The 21,271-nt window shown below is 35.9% G+C and overlaps 1 protein-coding gene across 9 annotated transcripts in view; it reads right to left on the reverse strand.

Annotated features, from left to right (window-relative positions):
- MYBPC1 (myosin binding protein C1) overlaps positions 1-21,271 on the reverse strand; it is an 87,323-nt gene that overhangs the window by 41,491 nt on the left and 24,561 nt on the right. For 6 of the 9 annotated variants that reach the window (XM_058741633.1, XM_058741629.1, XM_058741636.1 and 3 more), the window contains exons 4-12: positions 17,876-17,914; positions 17,342-17,377; positions 15,600-15,710; positions 13,700-13,848; positions 13,263-13,380; positions 11,734-11,785; positions 9,644-9,700; positions 3,956-4,122; positions 1,570-1,702 (exon numbers count right to left, since the gene is read on the reverse strand). In XM_058741633.1, coding sequence (XP_058597616.1) covers positions 1,570-1,702; positions 3,956-4,122; positions 9,644-9,700; positions 11,734-11,785; positions 13,263-13,380; positions 13,700-13,848; positions 15,600-15,710; positions 17,342-17,377; positions 17,876-17,914 — 862 coding nt within the window. The remainder of the gene's footprint in view (positions 1-1,569; positions 1,703-3,955; positions 4,123-9,643; positions 9,701-11,733; positions 11,786-13,262; positions 13,381-13,699; positions 13,849-15,599; positions 15,711-17,341; positions 17,378-17,875; positions 17,915-21,271) is intronic. The other 3 variants (XM_058741637.1, XM_058741632.1, XM_058741634.1) reach the window with 2 other exon arrangements.

A 21,271-nucleotide genomic window follows, 5' to 3' on the forward strand; every position in this document is an offset into this window, starting at 1 on the left:
ATAAATTAGTACTCACATATTTGCTTTTTAATTTTTTTAACCCATTGTTGGAAAATAGGATTGGCTAAGGTTGTCAGAGAGATTTTGAACTCTGTAAATTTTTTTAAATGACCAATTCATCTAGTTTATTTTTTTAAAGTTTATTTCTTTATTTTTGAGAGAGAGAATGTGGGGTGGGGGGAGAGAGAGAGAGAGAGAGAGAGAGAACATGGTGGAGGGACAGAGAGATCAGGGGAGGGATAGAGAGATAGGGAGAGAATCCTAAGCAGGCTCCACACTGTCGGTGTAGACCCTGAGGCAGGGCTTGATCCCATGAACTGCTGCAAGATCATGACTTGAGCGGAGATCAAAAGTCGGATGTTTAACCCACTGAGCCACTCAGGCACCACCCCCACCCCTGCCGATTCATCTAGTTTACAGGTGGACAGGGACTCAATCTTACTCATTGATTCCTTGATTCCATTCATGGCTTAGTGCAGTGACACAATAGATTTTGTTAGGTGAATAAGTGATTATACAATTTAAGCAATAATGTGAACTTAATCACTGTTACAGGCAGTAATTTTTTAGAACGTGATGTTCTTTTAAATGAGCTTAAGAACTAGTATTATCATATCACAGTAACAATCTACTAAAAAAGAACTTGAGCATTTGGAGACAAAAAACTAAAAGCCAGGAATATCACAAAATTTAATTGTCTGTGATCTGGATTATGGATGAGTATATTAGGGCATTATAACAAACTAAAGAAAAAGTTCTTATTTGGAAAATCTTCTAATTGAAGACTTCAAGAATAAAGCATTACACAACATCTTATAGATAAAAATAACTGATTAAAATTATGTTTTTGGTAAATTCAAGCCGCTTTCAAGAGATTTTTATCAGACACAAACATTATTATCACAAAGTCACTCTGTAAGCATGACCACATTAAGAAATTGGAAACCACCTAATTGCACTCCAGAAGTGACAGATTTTCAGGATTAAAGTCTTTTTATAAATGTGCGTGTGGCTCCTGTTAACTTAAAAAAATATATTGGAGTTGAAAATCTCTCAGGCTGAGAAGGATCTGTGTAAAGTAGTTTCATAATAGACTAGCAATACCATCAGACATCAGGGATTAGTCTGTTTCCTTCATTTGAGAGAGGGCCAAGAAATAAAATACAGGCTTTAGATGCTCTTTTGGAAAAACAAAAGTTCTCTAATTATAAGGTGTGATTCCCAGCTGGTATGTCAAATATATATTTCAAAATTTTCAAAATTTTATTTTAAAAATTGGGAGAAGTTCTGACAGTGCTCTGAAATAATCACATATAACCTATATTGACACAAAACTGGAACTGAAATAACTCAAAATAGTTTGTATAGAATTAAAACATAAAACAAAGTTTTATTTAGATAGCACTGTAATCTTAATGGCTCCAAAACACATGAAAAGTTTTTACTCCCCCTTCATGTGATTTTGCATTAAAAAGGTATAACAAAAGCGTGTTTTTATTCATAGAAAATTAAGTCAAACTACTGTTTGATTTATGTAGCTATCACTGATTATTTGCAAAGCCCACTTACTTTGTACTGGGTCGAATCTCTTGACCATTTTTATACCATTTCACCTCCAACTTTGGGTCTGCCAGTTCCACAACAAACCTTACTCTGCCTCCTTTATCAACCTGATATGCAGGGTCAAGAATTTTTGCAAAAGCTGGTAGAGAGAAAAAGCAAAACTATGTCAATATGTACATACATATGCTGTGAATTTAAATAGTCGATGTATGAATAAGAACCTAAAACTAAATGAAAAATGGAGACTCAAAGTAGAAATAAATTAGGAACCTTCCAAATTATCCTCTATATTTTAGAATTCTGTGTTGATTTATATATCATAATATGGCTTAGCAATTTGAAGAGAACCCACATGTTTTTGAAAGAAACATAAGAGTATTGAAGAGCCTTTAAAAATGACTGTCCTGGTATTGAGGAGGGCACCTGTTGGGATGAGCCCCGGCTGTTGTATGGAAACCAATTGGCCAATAAATTTAATATAAAAAAAAATGACTTCAGGAAATTATAAAGGATCCAGATGAAAGTGAACTCGAAGAATATGCCTATTCTAGCATGATTCCTATCAGGATTATTGGCATTATCTCTGTACTTCTTGTATGTCACAGTTTTTTAACACAGAGTTTATGAGATAAATTCAATGACTCATAAGATGAAATTGAATGCCTTTGACTAATTCAAATAGTAGACTTATCAAAGTTTTGTACTGTGGAAACTTGTCCAAATAGTGACACATATGAAATACTTCATACATATATGGTTAGGAACTCAGGACTTCAAAACATTTTAAATAACATAGAACATAGTAGTTTTAAAAAAAGATTATCTTTGAAAGGTCCTAAGCAGAAATTAACTTCTTTTTAAATTTAATAGTTTTTGGGGCGTCTGGGTGGCTCAGTCAGTTAAGCGCCCGACTTCACTCAGGTCATGATCTCACAGTTTCTGAGTTCGAGTCCCGTGTCTGGTTCTGTGCTGACAGCCGGAGCCTGGAGCCTGCTTTGGATTCTGTGTCTCCCTCTCTCTGCCCCTCCCCTGCTTGTGCTCTGTCTCTCTCTGTCTCTCAAAAATAAATACACATTAAAAAATTAAAAAAAAATAAATAGTTTTTCCCTGATTTTAAAGATAATACTCATTTAGACAGTTTGGAAAATATGTACACCTGTGGAATGCCTCATGGAATTTTTCTGCTTCTATTTCCATCATTGAGACTTTGCCATAGTATTGCTTAAACTCACTTCCTCATATTTTAACATGATATAATAAATACTAGCTTTAAAAAAGTTATTTATCATATACCTCATGACATCAATTCAGAGCTAATGGCAAGAATTAGGCCAGTGTGGGGGAAAAGAGATATCAGCTGGCTCTATACTTTGGCATTTAACATGTTTGTGATGACTATATCATCTCAGATACCTCTCAAGAATTAAACTTCTGAAGGTTTTGAAGTTTTGAAATAGTGAGAATGGCTGACTTATGTAAACAAAGCAAAAAACAAAACACTTCTATATTTCTCTGGGTCCATTTCTCACCCAGTTTACAGGGAGGTTTAGAAATAAAGGGCAGATTTTTTAAAAGAAATGGTAAGAGACTTTAAATTCTGCTTGGACATCCAGGTTGGGTGCCTACATAAATAAATAAATAAATAAATAAATAAATAAATAAATAAATAAATAAATTCGATTTGGACATTAACAAACAGTAAACAATAATAGGATTGATATGGTACCTTGATGTGTCACAAAACGGATAACTGACCATGACCAAATATAGGAAACTTTGAAGAGCTTATGATCAGTTTAAAATGTGTCGCTCTTGTTTTTCTTTCTGTAAATTTTAAATTTCAACATCTCAAAGTATTTTTTTTAAGAGATATTTAAAACCACAACAAAATCCATTCACTTCAGATCTCAAGGGAGCAGCATAGCTGTTTTACAACCGCACTGGGTGTGAGAAGTGAATTTCCCAGTCCCCATTTAATGGGTGGAAGAATATGATGGCAAAACAGAGACATCGAATCTACTGTAAGTAAGAATCAAGAATTTCAGAGTGAGGGAGATATGGAGTCTGGAGAAAGGGCCACTGAGAAATTCCCAGTGAGAGTGAAGATATTTATTGTTCTGTTACACGCTGTATGAGGTACTTGTAAAGTCAATCTCCGTTACCTTAAGTGTTTACTAGCTACCTGCTATCCTCATAGCTACTGATGTGCAGAGCAGTGAACTCCTCCGCCCAAAGCCAAAGGTAAGAAGTGTAACCCCTGCAAATTCCGCCCCATCCATCCCCGCCTCAAACCCAGAGAGAGACAGGAAGCATCCCTGCAAGGAGTTCGCCGTCATTTGTTTGGTCCGCTTTGGATGCTGGCCCCGCTGCCACCTCCCCAAGGAGAGCTCACCTGCGCTCTTCTTCTCCACTCTGCGCATGCGCTTGAGCCGCCTGAGCATGCCGCGCAGGTCGGTGATGCCGTACTGGAAGGCGATCTTCTCATACTCGTTGGGGTTCGCATTCTTCAGCAGCTCCCACACGTCTACCTCGGGTTCTTCCTCCTGAGGCTTCACCTCCCTAACCGGGGAGAACATTGCCTAATTTAGTAGCCGTCCACCGGCCCCGAAGCACAAGAAAGGCTGGAGTATAGTACCGATTTGTCGGTTCAGTGTTAAAAGTCCCCCTCTTTAAAGGCTGAGTACTTAAAGGCCGCGGTCTCAAGGAAACTTCCATATAGTTAAAGATCAGGTGTGTGAGCTTATATTGACGCTCTCGCTTTCCTAGTTAACAATACAATATTAGGGAGAGAGAAAGGTATCAGGAAGTGTTCTGAAGATGTTTTTACTTATTTTCAACTTGAAAGTTTAAAGAGAAGGTGAGATTTTGAGGAACTTAAGATCAGTTGACATCTAGGCTATAGGCAACTGAAATAATTCGGAAAAGTGGACTAAGAATGAGAAGATTTAAATATTGGTCTATAAAAGAAAAATGATCTCTTTCTACCTTCATTGTATACATTCTAGCTTATATATGAAGACAGTACATACAAATAAGTATTTCAAATCTTAGGATTTTGCAAATTGCATTTTCCTACCATATTAGTGAATGTGTTCACTAACCATTTTTCGCTGTTTTATATACAAAAAAAAAAAAATTGACACTGCCAGAATGGTTTTTGTTTTTTTCTTAAATATGATTTTTGTGGATACATTCACTTTTTTAAATATTTTTTTTTTCTAAATTGGCAGGAGAAAAGGAAAATGAGGCCAAAAATTCTCTCATATCTCGTCTTAAAGCACTGTCTTGAAATTTTTTGAAAGCAGGTTGGGTATGAATTATAAAAATATAAGTGTTAAACTTTTGTTTGTTTTTTTTTAAAATCTTTTTAATGTTTATTTATTTTCGAGAGATAGAGCGCGAGTTGGGGAGAGGCAGAGAGAGAGGGAGACCACAGAATCTGAAGCAGGCTCCAGGCTCTGAGCTGTCAGTACAGAGCTAACACGGGACTCAAACCCACGAACTCAAGATCATGACCTGAGCCGAGGTCAGACACTTAACTTACTGAACCACTCAGGCACCCCTAAATGTTAAACTTTTAAAGCAAATGGCTAAGGTCCCATGAACAAAGGGAAAATAACTTCTTAGTGTAATTATCAAAATTATGATCCCAAATTTTGATCACTGACTAAAGAACATACGGAAAATATAAAGGACACACATGATATGAGATTTAAAGTACACTTGTCTGTCCTTATTTTAAAACCAATAAATGAAAGAAAAAATCAAGAATAAACACTAGTTTAAAAGCAAAATGTAACTTAAATTGATTTCCTTTGTTGGCTAAATAATCCTGATTTTTAAAGAAAGACTTAGTTGACTGTTTTTATCAGGTTAATTTGGAAATGTTACCGTAACTACTTACTGTGAATAATGCTGGTTTGGGCATGATTTTTCAGGAAAACTGGTCAACACATCTTAAACACCAGTGAGAAAACAGATTCTTGCTATCATGTTAGCAAATGATGGGTTACATGTGTTTGTATTGTCACATTAATTACACCTGTTTCTGCACTTTTTGAGAAAATACTGGATTGTAATCATAGGGAAGGAGAGGAGAATATAAATATTAACATAGAATTTAGGGTGGCGTTAGGCAAGGATGACTTCTAATTTACATTGTCGTGTCAGTCTTTTTGCCCAGTGGAGGAGGATGCTGAGGCAAATCTCCTGGAAAGTGGAAGGAAGTGGGAGGTCATTGGCCTGTCAGTAACCTTTATGGGAAGGACCAGATAACACCATTAGGGAAATGTGCCTCTTAAAAGCTCAATACGCAAGTATTATTTTCATATGTCACTGAGATAATAACTACACACTCTATTAACACAGATAAATTGAAAAGCTTAAGAAAATTGTCCTGAAGTTGGAATATTGGTAATAATTTGCCAGATCTACTAGGTTTACTGTCTGAAAGCAGTCTAAATTTCAAATACATCCTTTAAATATTTTGTAGAAAGTCTTGGAAAACTACAATTAAAATGTGTGTACCTATGTATAGTCTTTGTATGTGTTTCTTCAACCACTTTATTAGTGCTCTATTTTTTTTTTGTATTCCAGCCTAAATAGTCCCCTCACTGTAAAAAATATGCCATATTACATTGTGTTAAATTTGTATTTCAACCAAGAAGAATTACATCCACATTTCGAGTATCCTCCCAACACTGGTAAAAGGATTTAAAGATACCAAACTAGATTAAAATGGCAAGAAGAACAAGTCAAATACTAAGACATACCTGGATCCATGATGTGAATATTTATGTAAGGGAAGCCAGTATAAAGATCATTGTTGTCAGTGTGATTTCTTAAGTCAGTTTTGTTGGTAGATTCATAAAACCAATCATCCTCACCATTTTTTTTTCATTAAAACACCAAAATACACCTTGCTCTACTATCTTCTTAATCTTAGCAAACTTGGTATACACACACCAGTAACCTCTTTCCTTGTCCATCTTTTTCTATTACTTAATTCAATTCCAAATTGCAAGGAGAAGTATTCATTATTTTTTACTTGAATGTGAGGTCAAGGCTTCTACCTGTAGCATTACCTTAACTCATCCAGAATATATCTTTACTTACCATGGTGGCTGTGCATGGCCCTATCTGCATGGTTATATTAAATTACAGTAGGAGAGAAATTCGTCTTCTATAGGCACTACTGATTCCTTTTCAAGCATTGGGATAGACCTATATAACATTCACAGTACTTTCATCTACATCAAAATTTCTATAACTTGATGGTCCTAGTAAAGTACAAAGCAATCATAGAAATTTTTTATTCTATATAAAATTTCTATGATTGCTTTGTACTTTACTAGGACCATCAAGTATATATATACTTGAAAGTTTTATTCTATATAAAATTTCTATATATGTATATAGAAATATATATTTATATGTAAATATATATTATATTCTATATAAAATTTCTATATATATACTTGAAAGTTTTCTTCTATATAAAATTTCTATAATTGCTATATATATATATATATATATATATATATAATATCCCATAACAAGATTTTGCCTAATAGATTTATTCCAATTTAGCTAATGTCTATTTGAAATACTCCAGTTTTGTTCAGGTCAAGGAGATCTTTTGTTGTAGAGAGATGTTGTAGAGAGATATAAAGATATTTATTTTGATAGGGATTTTGCCACACACTCTTGGAGTAGAAATGGTGTCATTGCCACAATGAAAACACATGCAATTCACAAATTAGTAGGAAAACACAATGATTTCTAAAGTTAAAATGATTAGTATAGTATATTAAATGAATATAGTCTTATGCTAACAATTTAATTATGAGTCAAAATCATAATTAGGGGATGTAAAGAAAGTGAGAACTGGAGACATGTTTGCTGCCCATTTTGTCTTCAGTAATTTTGATCATTAATTAGATTTCTTTGACTCTACAAACTACTAGTAGTCATTCTTTTTTCTTTCTTTTTTCCTTTTTAATCAGAGCATGGTGTTTAATAATCTATTGTATTACATCTTGATTGATTGATTCGTGTGTGTGTATGTGTGTGTGTGTATGTGTATTATGTCTTTTTATGAATAAAGGCTCTTCAAAGGAAAATGTCACATTTTTGGTGGGAGTGAATATTTGACATCTACTATGAGCCAGCTTTTTACATTTGATTCAAGTAGTTTTTGTTCTCCACGTTTACAGATGTGGAAAACAAATCTCAGAGAGGAATGTAATTTGACCAGTCATGCAGTTTGTAACTGGGAGAGTTGAGACCCACATCCATATTTTTACCACCACCTTTTCCTTCCCACAAATGTGTATTACAGCCCTTTCTGCATTCCAGGCACTGGAAGGCACTGGCACACAGAAGGCACAAAGGAAGCACTTAGTGTTTTCCTGGTTGAGTAAATGATTGCAGGAGGAAAAAAAATCTCTTGTCTTCCTACAGTGTCAATTTGTATTATAAACTGAAGCACCAACTTCCAAAGTAGATTCAGTGTGGTATTTCTGATATGGAATGAGCTGCCTCAGAGGAAAACGTGGATTTAGGTCCCTGCCCTGTCTCTAGCTGTATGACTTGGGGTAAGTTACTTGATAGGTCTGGTCTTTGATTTCTCACCTGTAAAGTGAGGAAGGGTAAGTTTCACTTAGGGTCACTTCATATACTATTGCTTTAAATAAATTTGGGGAATTAATAGGTATTATTGAGACTAATGATTATTTGAAGTAGCCAAAGAGGGAAAGGTATATTTGATACTGCCAACGTCTCTTGATTGGCTAATATCCACTGGTAATTAATAAATTACCAATATTTATTAAATTATTAAATATTAACAATACTGTTAATATTTCTGTTCTCAACCTCAACTTTTAGACCTGGGGGAATTTTTCATTCATAAGGACTTGAATAAAGCCATCCAACTAAACTGAGAACAGACACAAGTCCATTTTATTCTACTTGTAATTTGTTGTGAAGTGTATTTATACACATTTCTTTAGTAACCATAGAAAGCACTAAAAGTAATAAAAAATGAACCTGAAAAGTTAATGAAAACTGATATCAATATTATATATTATTAATTTAGAATCATAGTTTTATGATTTATTTGCACATTTGGTAGGTAAATAAAATCTCAGCAAATATCAATTTCTTTTAGTTGTGCTATAATAAATATCTGAATATGTATAGCTTTATACAAAACACATAATACATTATATGATTATGTATATGCATATATGGGGAGAAATCCTATAAAATTGTTATGTACTGAATATCCATAATGAAATCTATAAATTTTATTGTAAGAGAACAATGTTAGGGAGTGTGACTGATAATACTAAACATTTATTTCTATTTTACTAATTTATCTCTAAAATGCATATTTTTTGACTTCTAAACATTTTTAAAATAAGGATGTATCCTATAATCAATAGTGTGTCATAATAAACACTTTGGAGCAATGTTTTCATTGCTTGCTGATTTATAAAACACATATATTAAAATGAATGGTGTCTTAGATTTGATGAAATACAATCACAAATACTATTTTAAAATAGGTCTTCCTTTAAAAACATTATATATATATATACATATATATATATATACATATATATATACACACACACACATACACCTGCAGACTTTTACCAAAATTGTGAAACTGAACTGATTTTTTGGTAAAATATCAAAGGCAGGAGAATAGAGGCTCTAGTTATTTGATCATGCTTGAAATGATAGAAATTATTAGAGAAATCAGAGGCTTCTAGATATTTAAGTCTTCTGCCTCAGTTTTCAGATCTCCTCATCCCCAACTAAGAAAACATGTGAAACTCATGAAAGATTTAAAAAGAAGGTTAAAAAGCATCAGCTAAAATCTTTAGCAGATTAGTATGCTTTGGTTTCTCTGTCTCTTTCTTAGTTGACTCTGTGTTATATTCTATAAGCGAAACACGTTTTAAGAAATGAGAAATTCTTCGAAAAACATCCACTTTAAACTTGACTTCTCTCAGTGAGTGTTTAAAAGATTTCCAGGCCACAGCGCCTCACTCCATCGCTCGGTTCTCACCTACGTTTCAGGAGACCACTAAAGTCAAGCTCCCCTGCATCCTCTTGACCTTCTCCACTGTCATTAACAAAAAAAAAAAGCAAATCTGGGTTTAATGCTGAGACATATACACAACAGTTTCCCCCAAACACTCTACATATAACGTATATGCAATTTTGTACTGGCACACAAGTCATGGGACTAAATCAACACAAACTATTTCTTTTCACACAAGTGACATTTTAAGTTTTGGGGTATGTACTTGTGGAAAAGTAAACATGAAGAGCTTGTGTTACTCTATGATTTCAGAAGACACATTTTTGTAGATTGCATATATAAAACTGCTTGGATTTGTGTTAAAACAGAGTAACACAAATGCACTTAAGCCAAGCAACACAAAGTACTTTGTTTTTCCAAGTTTGGGGGCTGTAGAAACATACCTGTGTAAAAAGCAAAGGACTTTTGCTGATCTCTGTTATTGATGTCAGAGATTGGCTTGGAGAACGAAGTATACCAGTGTCAAATATATAAGTACAGAGCTTATATTCAAAGGTAACTTCTTTGTGCCCATCAATAGTTGAATCAGATAATGTGATACCAACATAACAAAAATGGAACTAGTGCAGAGCTTTTTAAAAGATGCATTCCTTTCTGTTTTAAAGGGAAATCATTATAAACTTTTCATTTTCTTATTGATATTTATACCTTTTCAAATGTATTTTTCAAAAATTTGACTTTGAATTATTGATGATCCCTTTACTAGGAATACTTTCCTATAGAGAAATGCATCTTAAATTAGGCATGCAGCCACCTTCATGATTTCGTAGAAACTCTAAATAGAAGCTATGGAGCTGACATTTAAATGGCACTACATATTTACTTACATGTTTAATTTTTTAATGAAGATTTTGTTTCCTGCTCTTTACAAATGTTAGTTATGGTTTCTAAGAAAAGAGTCTGCGGGTTTAAAAACAGTGTGTATAACACGTAAGTTATAAGAATTAAACTCAAATAATGTGTTCCCAAAATTTCTTTAATAGCAGGTATTTAGAGAAGACCTTTTGAAGAAAACACATTTCTATTCTTTTAAAGCACAAAAATTAGTAGATTATGTCTCCCTTTCTTAGAACTATGCTCATAGGATGAGCATAGTTTTAGACCTACGCATTTGCTGATCATGGAGAAAGGGAAGGTGGAAGAAAGTAATAGGATTCGAACTTATGACTTAAAAAAATAACAACTTATTGAGCAGGTAATATTAAATATATTTTAAGTAATTAAAATTTTCATTTATTCATAATTTAGGAGAGAAATATGCCTTTTATTAACAGACTAAATCATTGCTTTATGATAGGTTGGGATGATTTTCCTTATCAACAAAACTAAGTGGATTCAGTCTTGAGAAGAACAAAATATTTGCTCTCATTAATGAACTTACATTATGGAAAAATTAAGTACAGAGAGTAAGATAATGTCTGGAAGGGGCTAGTTACATTTCCTGTAGACTGGAACTTTTTTTGTTTTTCATTTTTCTTCCATGTCCCCCAACCCCCAATTTTTCAAGCTTGGCAGTTGCAAAATAAATCAAATGGGTATCTATATTTTGCCTTTCTACAGTATTCTTTATTCTAGTGGACTCAGTGGTCTTTCATTTAATAATCCAATATTTAAATAGCGCTAACTTCGATAAGTCACTACTTAATTGTGGAGAATGGCTCCATAAGTAATTTCTAGATGAAAAGCAATATAAATAAAAGTTTTCTGACATCACTCAACTGATGCTATATCATTATACATCTTTGTTGGACATTTGGTAGAAAATAATGTAATTAAGGACAAAGTCACACGTGAAGAGGCTAAAAGTGTGTTTTCAAAAAAATAGGAGCTTCACTATGACCAGAATAATCTAAAAAATGATCAGTATACATCTGATTTGAAATTAAACCTACAGCTTTTCTAGAACACTAACCTTTGGATACATAGTATGTTTGACAAGAGTGAAGAGGTGCTCTCATCTGGAAGACAAGAGTGTGGAGGAAGGGAATATGTGTTTGAAAACCCTGCACTTGCACGTTATACCAAAGCTACCTACGTTCCCCTTTTGAAGTTACCTTCTCTTGAAAGCAGATCTGATGTCAATGTTTGGAGTAGTCCCAGTAGATTCTTTGAAAGGAAAGAAAACAATAAAATAAATACCCATTAAGAAGGCAATTTTGTGCTCAGTTCCTTTCCAGGCTGTGGGAATTCCTCAGATGGACGGAACGCCAGGTGGAGTGGGGGATGTCTCTCCTCCTGGATGGCTGAGCGGCTGAGGCATCATACCTCATCCTCCCTCACACAGAATTGATGTGGGGACTATAGGAGGTACCATATCTAGCTGTCATTATACCTGCCTTTCCACTAGAATTACCCGAAGAATTAAAAAAAAAAAAAATCAGCTTCTTGATCTCCTTGCTGGAGATTTTGATTCACCAGATAAGGGACAGGCACCCAGAAATTAATACTCTTCAAAATCCCTTCAGGTGATTCTCAGAGATTCCTGGCCAGGTTGAAGAGGCCCTGCTCAGGACCAGATTCCCACTTGATACAGAAATCTCTACAGCACGTCCATGATCACCCAGGCTTTACTTGGCGTCTCTTGAAATGGGGTTTCATACTCTTTCCAGGCTGTGTACATAGCTTTAATGAAAGAACTCATGCTGAAGTTAAGTAAAAAAAAATTTTTTTTTTCACCTCCTCATAACTCCTACCTTTAGATTCTGATTTGTCTGAAACACTTTCGTGTGACAGCACTTCCCCTATTTATCTGTTATGGATGCCTGGCCTCGTTCACACCATATTCAGCTGATTAGGGTGTGGTTTCTGGGTTCTTCATCCTGCTGGGTACCTTACTCCAGAAGAGAACCAGGTTGATGTATGGTGCCCATGGCCAAAGACATTACTCTAAATGTGGAACAAGTAGCATGTTGTGAGAGTAGTGTTATTTTCTAAGCCTAGATCCTATTCCACTTGTTATAGCCCAGTATTAAATTACACCAGCTTTGTTTCTTGTGGCTTTATCACACTTTGGATTCATCTTAAGTTTATGATCTTTGCCGCCAAGTCCACTTTCTGTTTGTATACTTATAGAAGTGGTTTTTTCCTAATCTACATGCACACATTTACATTTACCCTATTAAATTCACTCTGGGCAGCACACAGAACATATGGATGGAGAAATTCCCCATCTGACATTAGTCCTTAGAAGAGAAATCCTCCCTTCCACCTGGGTATCCTGACATCCTTGGTACCATATGAAATTATCCCCCAAACTTGAGTGGGAATAAGTTGACCCAATGAAACAGGCACATTCAGTAGAAGAACAAATGGCATCAGCCCTTATCCAGAAGATTGAAGGAATACAGATAGCATGGACAAGAGGTACCTAGCAGTAAAATCCCCTGAAACTCCATTTTTAAATTGCTTCATAACAATTTAACTCAGCAGGCTTGCTGAGACTACCACAATCAGAAACACACACAGTTTGAAAGAAAACTTTATTTTCAAAATCTCATAGTATTAAATGACCCTCTTCTCCTCTATCCCGTCACATCCCATGGGGGAAAAAACCACATCTATCCAGACAAGAAGACTTTCTTACCATGTACTTCAAGATCGAATGTGCAGCTGTCAAACTTATCCTTATAGGTGACCTCGCACCTGTAGTTTCCTGCATAGTTCTCTTTGGCCTTAATGATCTGCATCTCAAATGTGTACATCTGCAACAAAATGCATCCGGCATATTTCAGCCCCACCTTGCCAATGGACAGAAGCTATCACATCTCAGATATTTTTGAAATTCCTCAGCATTGGCTTAATGTTTTTCATCTGGGAGCTCCAGCACAGTGCTGTCAACATAGGAGGGGGTCAATGTGCTCCCCAGCCTCTGGCACAGCAGGGCAACCAGGCTCAAGTATAGGCACTAGGAGTGGTAACTCTAGAGAATTTTCTGGGGCTGAAATCTCTCAAAGCTGAACCTCAAAATGACACAGAAGGAATGACTGAACTGAACCCTGTGCCAGGAGATAAGGGCCATACCCGGGTTTGCCTTTCGAAGGTTTCCTTCAGCTGAAGGTGCTTCCCAGCTTTGCTGGCCAGATCCATCCATTTCCCTTTGAACCATTTGATGGTGGGTTTTCTAAGAAGGTCTTCAGCCTTGACTTTGGCTATAAAGGTGATATTTTCACCTAGAAAAAGCACAAGCAATTCAGACTGTGGCGTAAAAAGTGCCATTAGTTTTGCTCTCAACTGGAAGGAGTTACACAGGATTGCCCTGCAGAGGCTGTGATGTGACTGGTGCCCTGATTTTTTATGCATGCCCTAGGAGTTCTTAGGGTACTCCAACTTGTTCTGTTTTTGAAGTTATGAGGCAGAAAAGGAGCAATGGGTTAATAAGGAAATACTTTTTGTTTGGCTTTATCATGTATAAATGAAATAAAAATGGAAAGCCTCACAAATGTATGGATTTTTTCCATCCTCTTTATTAGGCAAGATGATGGGAAGTCTGGATTTACATGACTAAATGTGACTAAATAAAATTGATCTTTTTGAAATAAAACTACTTATCCATTTGTATTGATTTTTGGGCCCTAAGGACATAAAAATTCTAGCCTAGCATCCAGCCAAGCACTTTGGTGTCTTCTAGAAATACAAGGGGAACAAATATTTCCATCCACATGCAATGTACTCCTATATTCTAGACCTAAAAGAGGTCATTTTAGAATATAACCAGTCAGCTAGGTGGCTCATTTGTTCTGATCACAATATATTCCTTATAAAAACTTATTTTGTGAAAATTCCTGGACCACTAGGTCCTCTCTAACTTACCACCCTGTTTATTTCCTTCATGGCACTTGGCTTTTGTGATTATCTGTTTGTTTAATTTCTCATTGTCTGTTCCTCCCATTAAGACTGTAAGTTCTGGGGCACCTAGGTGGCTCAGTTGGTTAGGAATCTGACTCTCAATTTTGGTTTAGGTCATGGTCTCACGGTTTGTTATGTGGAGCCCTGCCTTGGAATCTGTGTTGATGGTGCTGAGACTGCTTGGGATTCTCTCTCTCTCTCTTTCTCTCTCTGCCCCTGCCCCACTTTCTCTTTCTCTCAAAATAAATAAATTTTTAAAAAGATTGTAAGTTCTGAATTCTCACATGTTGTACTAGTATTCAGGACAGTGTCTAAAACAGGAGGTGTGTAATCAATATTTTTGGAATGAATGTCTCCAAAGTGAACCCTCTATCCCACTAGTTTCTGCTGAGATACTACTTGTTATCATATGGTGTGTGTGCAGATTTGTAATCATCTTATGGAATGAGTATGCCTCAATGACAGCAAAACTGGCTCAGAGCTTTAAGATACACCAGACATTGTTCAAAGCACCTCACAGGTAGTATCCCCATTTTACAGATGAGGAAAGTGATGTGAACCCAATCTGACTCCTGAGTCTAGGAACTCAACAACTATGTGCTAAAGGTTCCTAAAATGATAGCTTTCACTCTCCGTTTCAGGTTAGAAAAATGAGAATCTAGTATATAAATATGATAGAATAGTATTCAGCCATAAAAAGGAATGAAGTACTGACTCATGCTACAGCTTGGATGGACCTTGGAAACATTATGCTATTGGAAAGAAGCCAGCCACAAAAGGTCACATATTGTGTGATTCCATTTACACCAAATATCCAGAGCAGGGAAATCCATAGAGACAAAGCAGATTAGCCAGGGGTTGGGGAGGGGTAGGGGACAGAGAATGGGCAGTAACTGCTTAGTGGGGTACATGGTTTCTGTTTGGGGTGATGAAAATGTTGAGATAGAGGTGGTGGTTGCACAGCACTGAGTGTACTAACAGCCACTGGTTGTTCACTTTAAAATGGTAAATTTCATGCCATGTGAATTTCACCTCCATTTCAAAAGGAAAGCAAGATTTAATGCTTGGCACTCACCAACTTTCACTGATCCTGTTTGAGGCTTCTCCACAAAGAGGGTGGACAGCTGGGAATTGGCGTTCTGCTTGTCTTGTTCCTCCGCAGCAGGCGATTCGCCAAGAGACCATTCTATTGAGAAGAAAGAAAGGAAAGGATCATTTCAGGGCCAGATCCTTCTTAGGCAGACTTACCTGGGTTTGTCGTTCTTGTCAATGCTGAAGCTTTTCTTTGTCTAATAAACCTGGATAAATATAACATCATTCTTTCCATCCATCTCCCCTGGAGCCATCAGTAGAGTGACAGATTCCCATTCTTACAAGGGGTGCCTCTTCCATATAGAACATTTTCTAATTCCTAGAAATAGTAAAACTTTTCAGGTAGGTTGTTACTATGTGTTTGTTGGCAGCCAGAGTTTCCCCGTCCTGTCTGTCCCCTAACAGATAAATAATGATGGGAAGTATATTAAAGCAGAACTGTGTCATAATAGGTGAATGACTATAATGTGCCACGTCCATACAACAACAGAACTGGAAAAGACTAAAGGAAAAAATCAGTTTGCTGGTCAACTGAGAAGGGCTAGGGCCAGACCTAGCCTGATATTTCTAGATTCCTTGCTTTTATATGATTAGATGATTCCACTGGATTTGCATAAATGAGGCGGTAGTTTGACAATTAAGTATCTGATCATGACCAGCAGGCACAAGTTCCAAGAATACTAGGTGCATCCTGCAAAGGGGGAAAAACAGAAAAAGAAAAATCAACTCTGAGGCTTTCCCATGAAGAGAGAGAAGCTGAAAGTGAAGTTTATTTTTATTTTTTAGGTTGCACTCCAAGTGCTAGGCTGGTATTAATCAGTGGTCAACTCCAGCAAGGAGGGCAGGAGAGAGAACTGTAGACATTCCTTCCCTCTGTCTCCAAGAGCTAAACGCAGAGAAGTTCAGTTTCAGCCACTTAGTAACTGGGAAAAAAAAATGCATGGGTTGCCAACTCTCTGTTAATGTTTCTTGAAAAGAAGGAAATGTACATTTAGTTATTTTAGTTTTCAGGTAACAGTCATGCTATCCTTAGAAATCATCATTTTCACAATGAAGTTATACAATGTAGTTACATGATTACGTGTGTGTGTGTGTGTGTGTGTGTGTGAGAATGTCCATGATATTCATGGTAAGAATGAATTATGGCCATTCATATTTGGAATAAGAGAGCAGGAATTTGTATTGTTTTGTTCCTTTGTATACCCACAAGTGCCTACAAAAGTGCCTGTCCCTTTAGAGGCCCACAGTGGGATTGTAGTGAGCCCTTAACATGAATTTGTCGAGTGAATGTACGACCTCACAAAATTGTAGTGACTGCTGACAAGATACATTTGGAGGTTTTTACAAACTGTAATACAGTTCTAGAGAAGTGTGAATTATTCTCTAACTTTAGCATATCCCCAATATGGAGATTTTCAGTTTCTTGATCTCTTTGTATTTGCTAAATGTTAAAAAATGATATCTACAATAAAACAAACAAATCTGTGATATATGTGGCTAAATTCCTGTATTTGTGTGTGTGTGTGTGTGTGTGTCATGCAAAATTAATCATTTCTCAATACATTAGTTTTCTTGTAAGAAGATTTGTAATAAAATATTGCTTTTTTTAAAAAAGCTACAAACAGAATAAAACAAAGATTAGAATTAAAACAGCTTCAAGAAATGAGGTCATTAGTGACTATATTAGGATGGGGTCGGGACGCCTTACTGCAGGCGAGCGCTCACCTGAATCTTTTCTTTCCAGGGCCCGACTACCCACACCTGAAAGGAAAGTGTGATTCGGATGATACAAGGGCAAGGGGTGAAAATGGACAGCTGACTCCAACCTTCTTGGATTCCCCTAAACCCTGTCTCTCCTCATGATGGGGAAAAAAAAACTAGAAATCGTCTTGGGGGAAAAAAAATAGAAGTCAGCTTGTTTGGAAAATTAGTAGAAGAACAATAATAAAATAAAAGAATTCAAATATCTAAAGAACAGGGGACAAGGGCATATAGCTGGAAAGGAAAGAAAAACATTTTTGTCCTTAAAATTCATACCCAAGATTTACTAATCTTATTTATTTCACAAAGAAAGTTTCCTTTCATTAAAAAAAAAATCACCATTAAAGCCCAAGTTTTCCCTGCTGGTGTTGGCAGAGGCAAAAGCTGGTGACCCTGCTTTGCACACTGTCTCATCAAGGTTCTCTGCCTTTCCTTTTTCTTTATTGTCAATTAACAATAAATTACAAAGTGGGGGTAAGGAGTTGGAATCATCCTAACCTGGAGGCAGGGCACTAGGCGTGGAGGCTTCCTCTTCATCTGAAACAAGAAATAGGAAGAAAAAGTCAAGAAGAAAAGGACTTTGTCCTGCAAAAGAGAAGTCTCCTGCAAAAAGAGAAGGCTGAAAAAAGAGAACACACAAAACACCCTGAATGATGAGTCAGCCTTAGAAGACTCGGTACCTGAAAGATTAAACTCAGTATTACAGACCAAAGAGAAAAATAAATAAATAAAAGCGTGAGAGAATAGAGCAATCCAGTGAAAGTGCAGATTAAGAAATGGAGCTCTGGGGGCGCCTGGGTGGCGCAGTCGGTTAAGCGTCCGACTTCAGCCAGGTCACGATCTCGCGGTCCGTGAGTTCGAGCCCCGCGTCAGGCTCTGGGCCGATGGCTCGGAGCCTGGAGCCTGTTTCCGATTCTGTGTCTCCCTCTCTCTCTGCCCCTCCCCCGTTCATGCTCTGTCTCTCTCTGTCCCAAGAAATAAATAAAAAACGTTGGAAAAAAATAAAAAATAAAAAAATAAAAAATATTTATGAAAACACATTTGTAAAATTCAAAACATGCTTTAGAGTGTTCATGTGCAGAGGCACTGAATATTCTCCTTTTCTAAACTGTCTGAATTTCAAAGGGTCTTTATAATTTTAGATGCTTAGGCATTCGGTGTTATCTGAACCTCTGCCCCTCCTTTCTCGAAGCGTAAAAACTAATGTCGGTGTAAATAATAATCTTTGTACTTAAAACACTAGAATAATTGTGAATTTCAAAACAAACTTATGACTATATAAAATAGGATACAGAAAATACATGTACATGGCTGTTAATTTTAAAGTGCTTAAAAATTCCTGACAAAAGGTAAAATAGCACATTTTAATATAATATATCATAATTATAATTATAATATATAATATTATATATAATTATACATAATATAGTCCATTAGAATATTTACTACAAAGATTATTTACTAGCCTGAGATTTCTTTTCTAAAACTGCCAAACAGGAATATGTTTTATTACTTTTTAACAAAATAACTAACGTAATATGTCAAGAAACTTGATGTCATGTCTTCAAAATACAAGAGGGGATTCGCTGAACACTGGGATTTGGGATTCTTCAGAGGAAACTTTCTGGGGTCAAAAAAGCTTGGAAAATGCTAAGCTAAATAAAGTCAAATGTATTTTATTATATTGTATGGATGTGCTCTTACTGAGGGGTATCGCAGACTTCTGTATGCTAATGGACACTGGCACTGAGGGGTGGAGACAAAAATGATACAGCAGTTAGCCCTTCCCAAATTTTGTTCACTTTTCAATCCTTTTCTCCTGGAACATCCATTAACATTCCACAAAACCGTGCATTTGGGGAGGTATAGGTATTTCTGAGCTATTCCAGAAGATTGTTAGATAATCAAAATTTTACATAACCAAAAATAAAATACCTTGAGATTTTTCTGTATCATTTGTCATGCATTTAATTCATTATTTAGTATTCTATTCTTGTAACCTATTCGAAGGCTTTTATTTACTGAAGTATGTAAAGAATCTTGATTTAAAGTCCTGTCAAAATTCTTTAAAAAAAAATTTTTTTTTAATGTTTATTTTTGACAGGGAGAGAGAGACAGAGCATGAGCAGGGGAGGGGCAGAGAGAGAGGGAGACACAGAATCCAAAGTAGGCTCCAGGCTCTCTGAGCTGTCAGCACAGAGCCCGACGCGGGCCCTGAACTCACAGACTGTGAGATCATGACCAGAGCTGAAGTCGGACGCTTAACTGACTGAGCCACCCAGGTGCCCCAGTCCTGTCAAAATTCTTGAAAATGAAGTTTTAAAACTGAACCAAATCCTGGGAAGGAGCTTTTTTAACTAGAAACTAGAAGCTGGAACCATTTTGAGTCAAATGAACATTTTATTCAGGTTTTTGTGGTCGCTAGTTTGCTTTGTGCACTGTGCATAGTGAATTAATTGTTTAGAATGCAAAATAATTGAGAAAAGAATATTTACATACTTGCATAAAATGAAAGTGAAAAGAGAAGCCATTTGTTGAGCAGAAATTTGATGGGCAGTAGTTTCAGAGTCTACTAAATGTTAAAACTAATCGGAGGGACATTCACAATTATTTTAGACTATTAAGGCACCACATATTAAAGCAGTGCTTCAAAGTATCATGAAATGATACTCTGGATGATCCCACATTACTTCCAAACAGCAATTACTTCCCAATTGGCACTTCATTGTACATAAATGTTCAACTTTACTGAAGTTCTAGAAAATATAATTGACAAGGGGCAAATTTTATGATTCCCTCCTTTCAAAAGTAGCTTTGGTCCTGGCATCCCATAGATTGGAGAATGTAGTTAAGATGCTGGATCCTCATCTTAAATTCTAAAAAAGTTGCCTGCTTGAATTTGGTTGAACTGGATGAAAATGAAAGATCTAATTTTCTTATATACTATGGAAAAACAGGTTCTACTGCTAGAAGGGAAACAGAATATCCAACTGTTCTGGGTTGTGCCTAGTTCCACAACACATATATTAAAGCCAAGGCATCGTACAAATAATATTTTCAAACAAAACAGAACAAAAAATACAATACATAAGTTATATTTTCTTTTTTTCTATTTAAAAGTCACTACAGTGACGATGAAAAACATCTGTTTTGGGGTCTTCAGAATACGGCATATCTGAAGACCACAGACCAGAACACCAGACACTCTCCCCTAGCTCACGGAAGGGAGATTTACCAACACAGAATTTTACTTGTCCTTAGGTCATGGGAAAATAGCACTTTTTGTAAAACCATAAAAACGGTTCTTTAAATAACTGAAGTTCCCAGAGAAGAGGGCCTGGAAAGTAGAGGAAAAACTCTGTCTCATATTACAAGCTTGGGATTTTAGGGGGACACATGTAAAATCTGGAATGCAGGGAGAGAACTCTAGAGATTATAGAATATATAGATTCTTATGATTCTACACATTCTCTTCGGCATAAAATAATTTCTACCTATGGTTGATATAAATTGCCTTTTTAAATTAATTTTTAAGTCATACAAAACTTGGGACAATTGATGAGATTTTTAAAAAGACCAAAAAGCACATGAAATTAAAGTATATGTGACTCTCAACAAACCTCACTTAACCACTTAACCTTGTTTGATTGAGACCAAGTTCTGAATTCCTCAAGCATAGTAATCAGTTGTGGAAAACATTGGCTCATGTGACCAAATTAACCACACAGCAACAACAATCATGTATGTAAGGAAATAATATCAACAGCTGACATGAATTCATCATGTTTGGAGGCATTTGATTAATTGATCACATTTTCTTTTTTTTAATTAAAAAAATTTTTTATTACATTTCTTTAGTTTTGAGTGGCAGAGAAAGAGCGTGAGTGAGAGAGG

This window comes from Neofelis nebulosa, chromosome 8 (genome assembly GCF_028018385.1).
Source record: "Neofelis nebulosa isolate mNeoNeb1 chromosome 8, mNeoNeb1.pri, whole genome shotgun sequence".
NCBI lineage: Eukaryota > Metazoa > Chordata > Mammalia > Carnivora > Felidae > Neofelis > Neofelis nebulosa.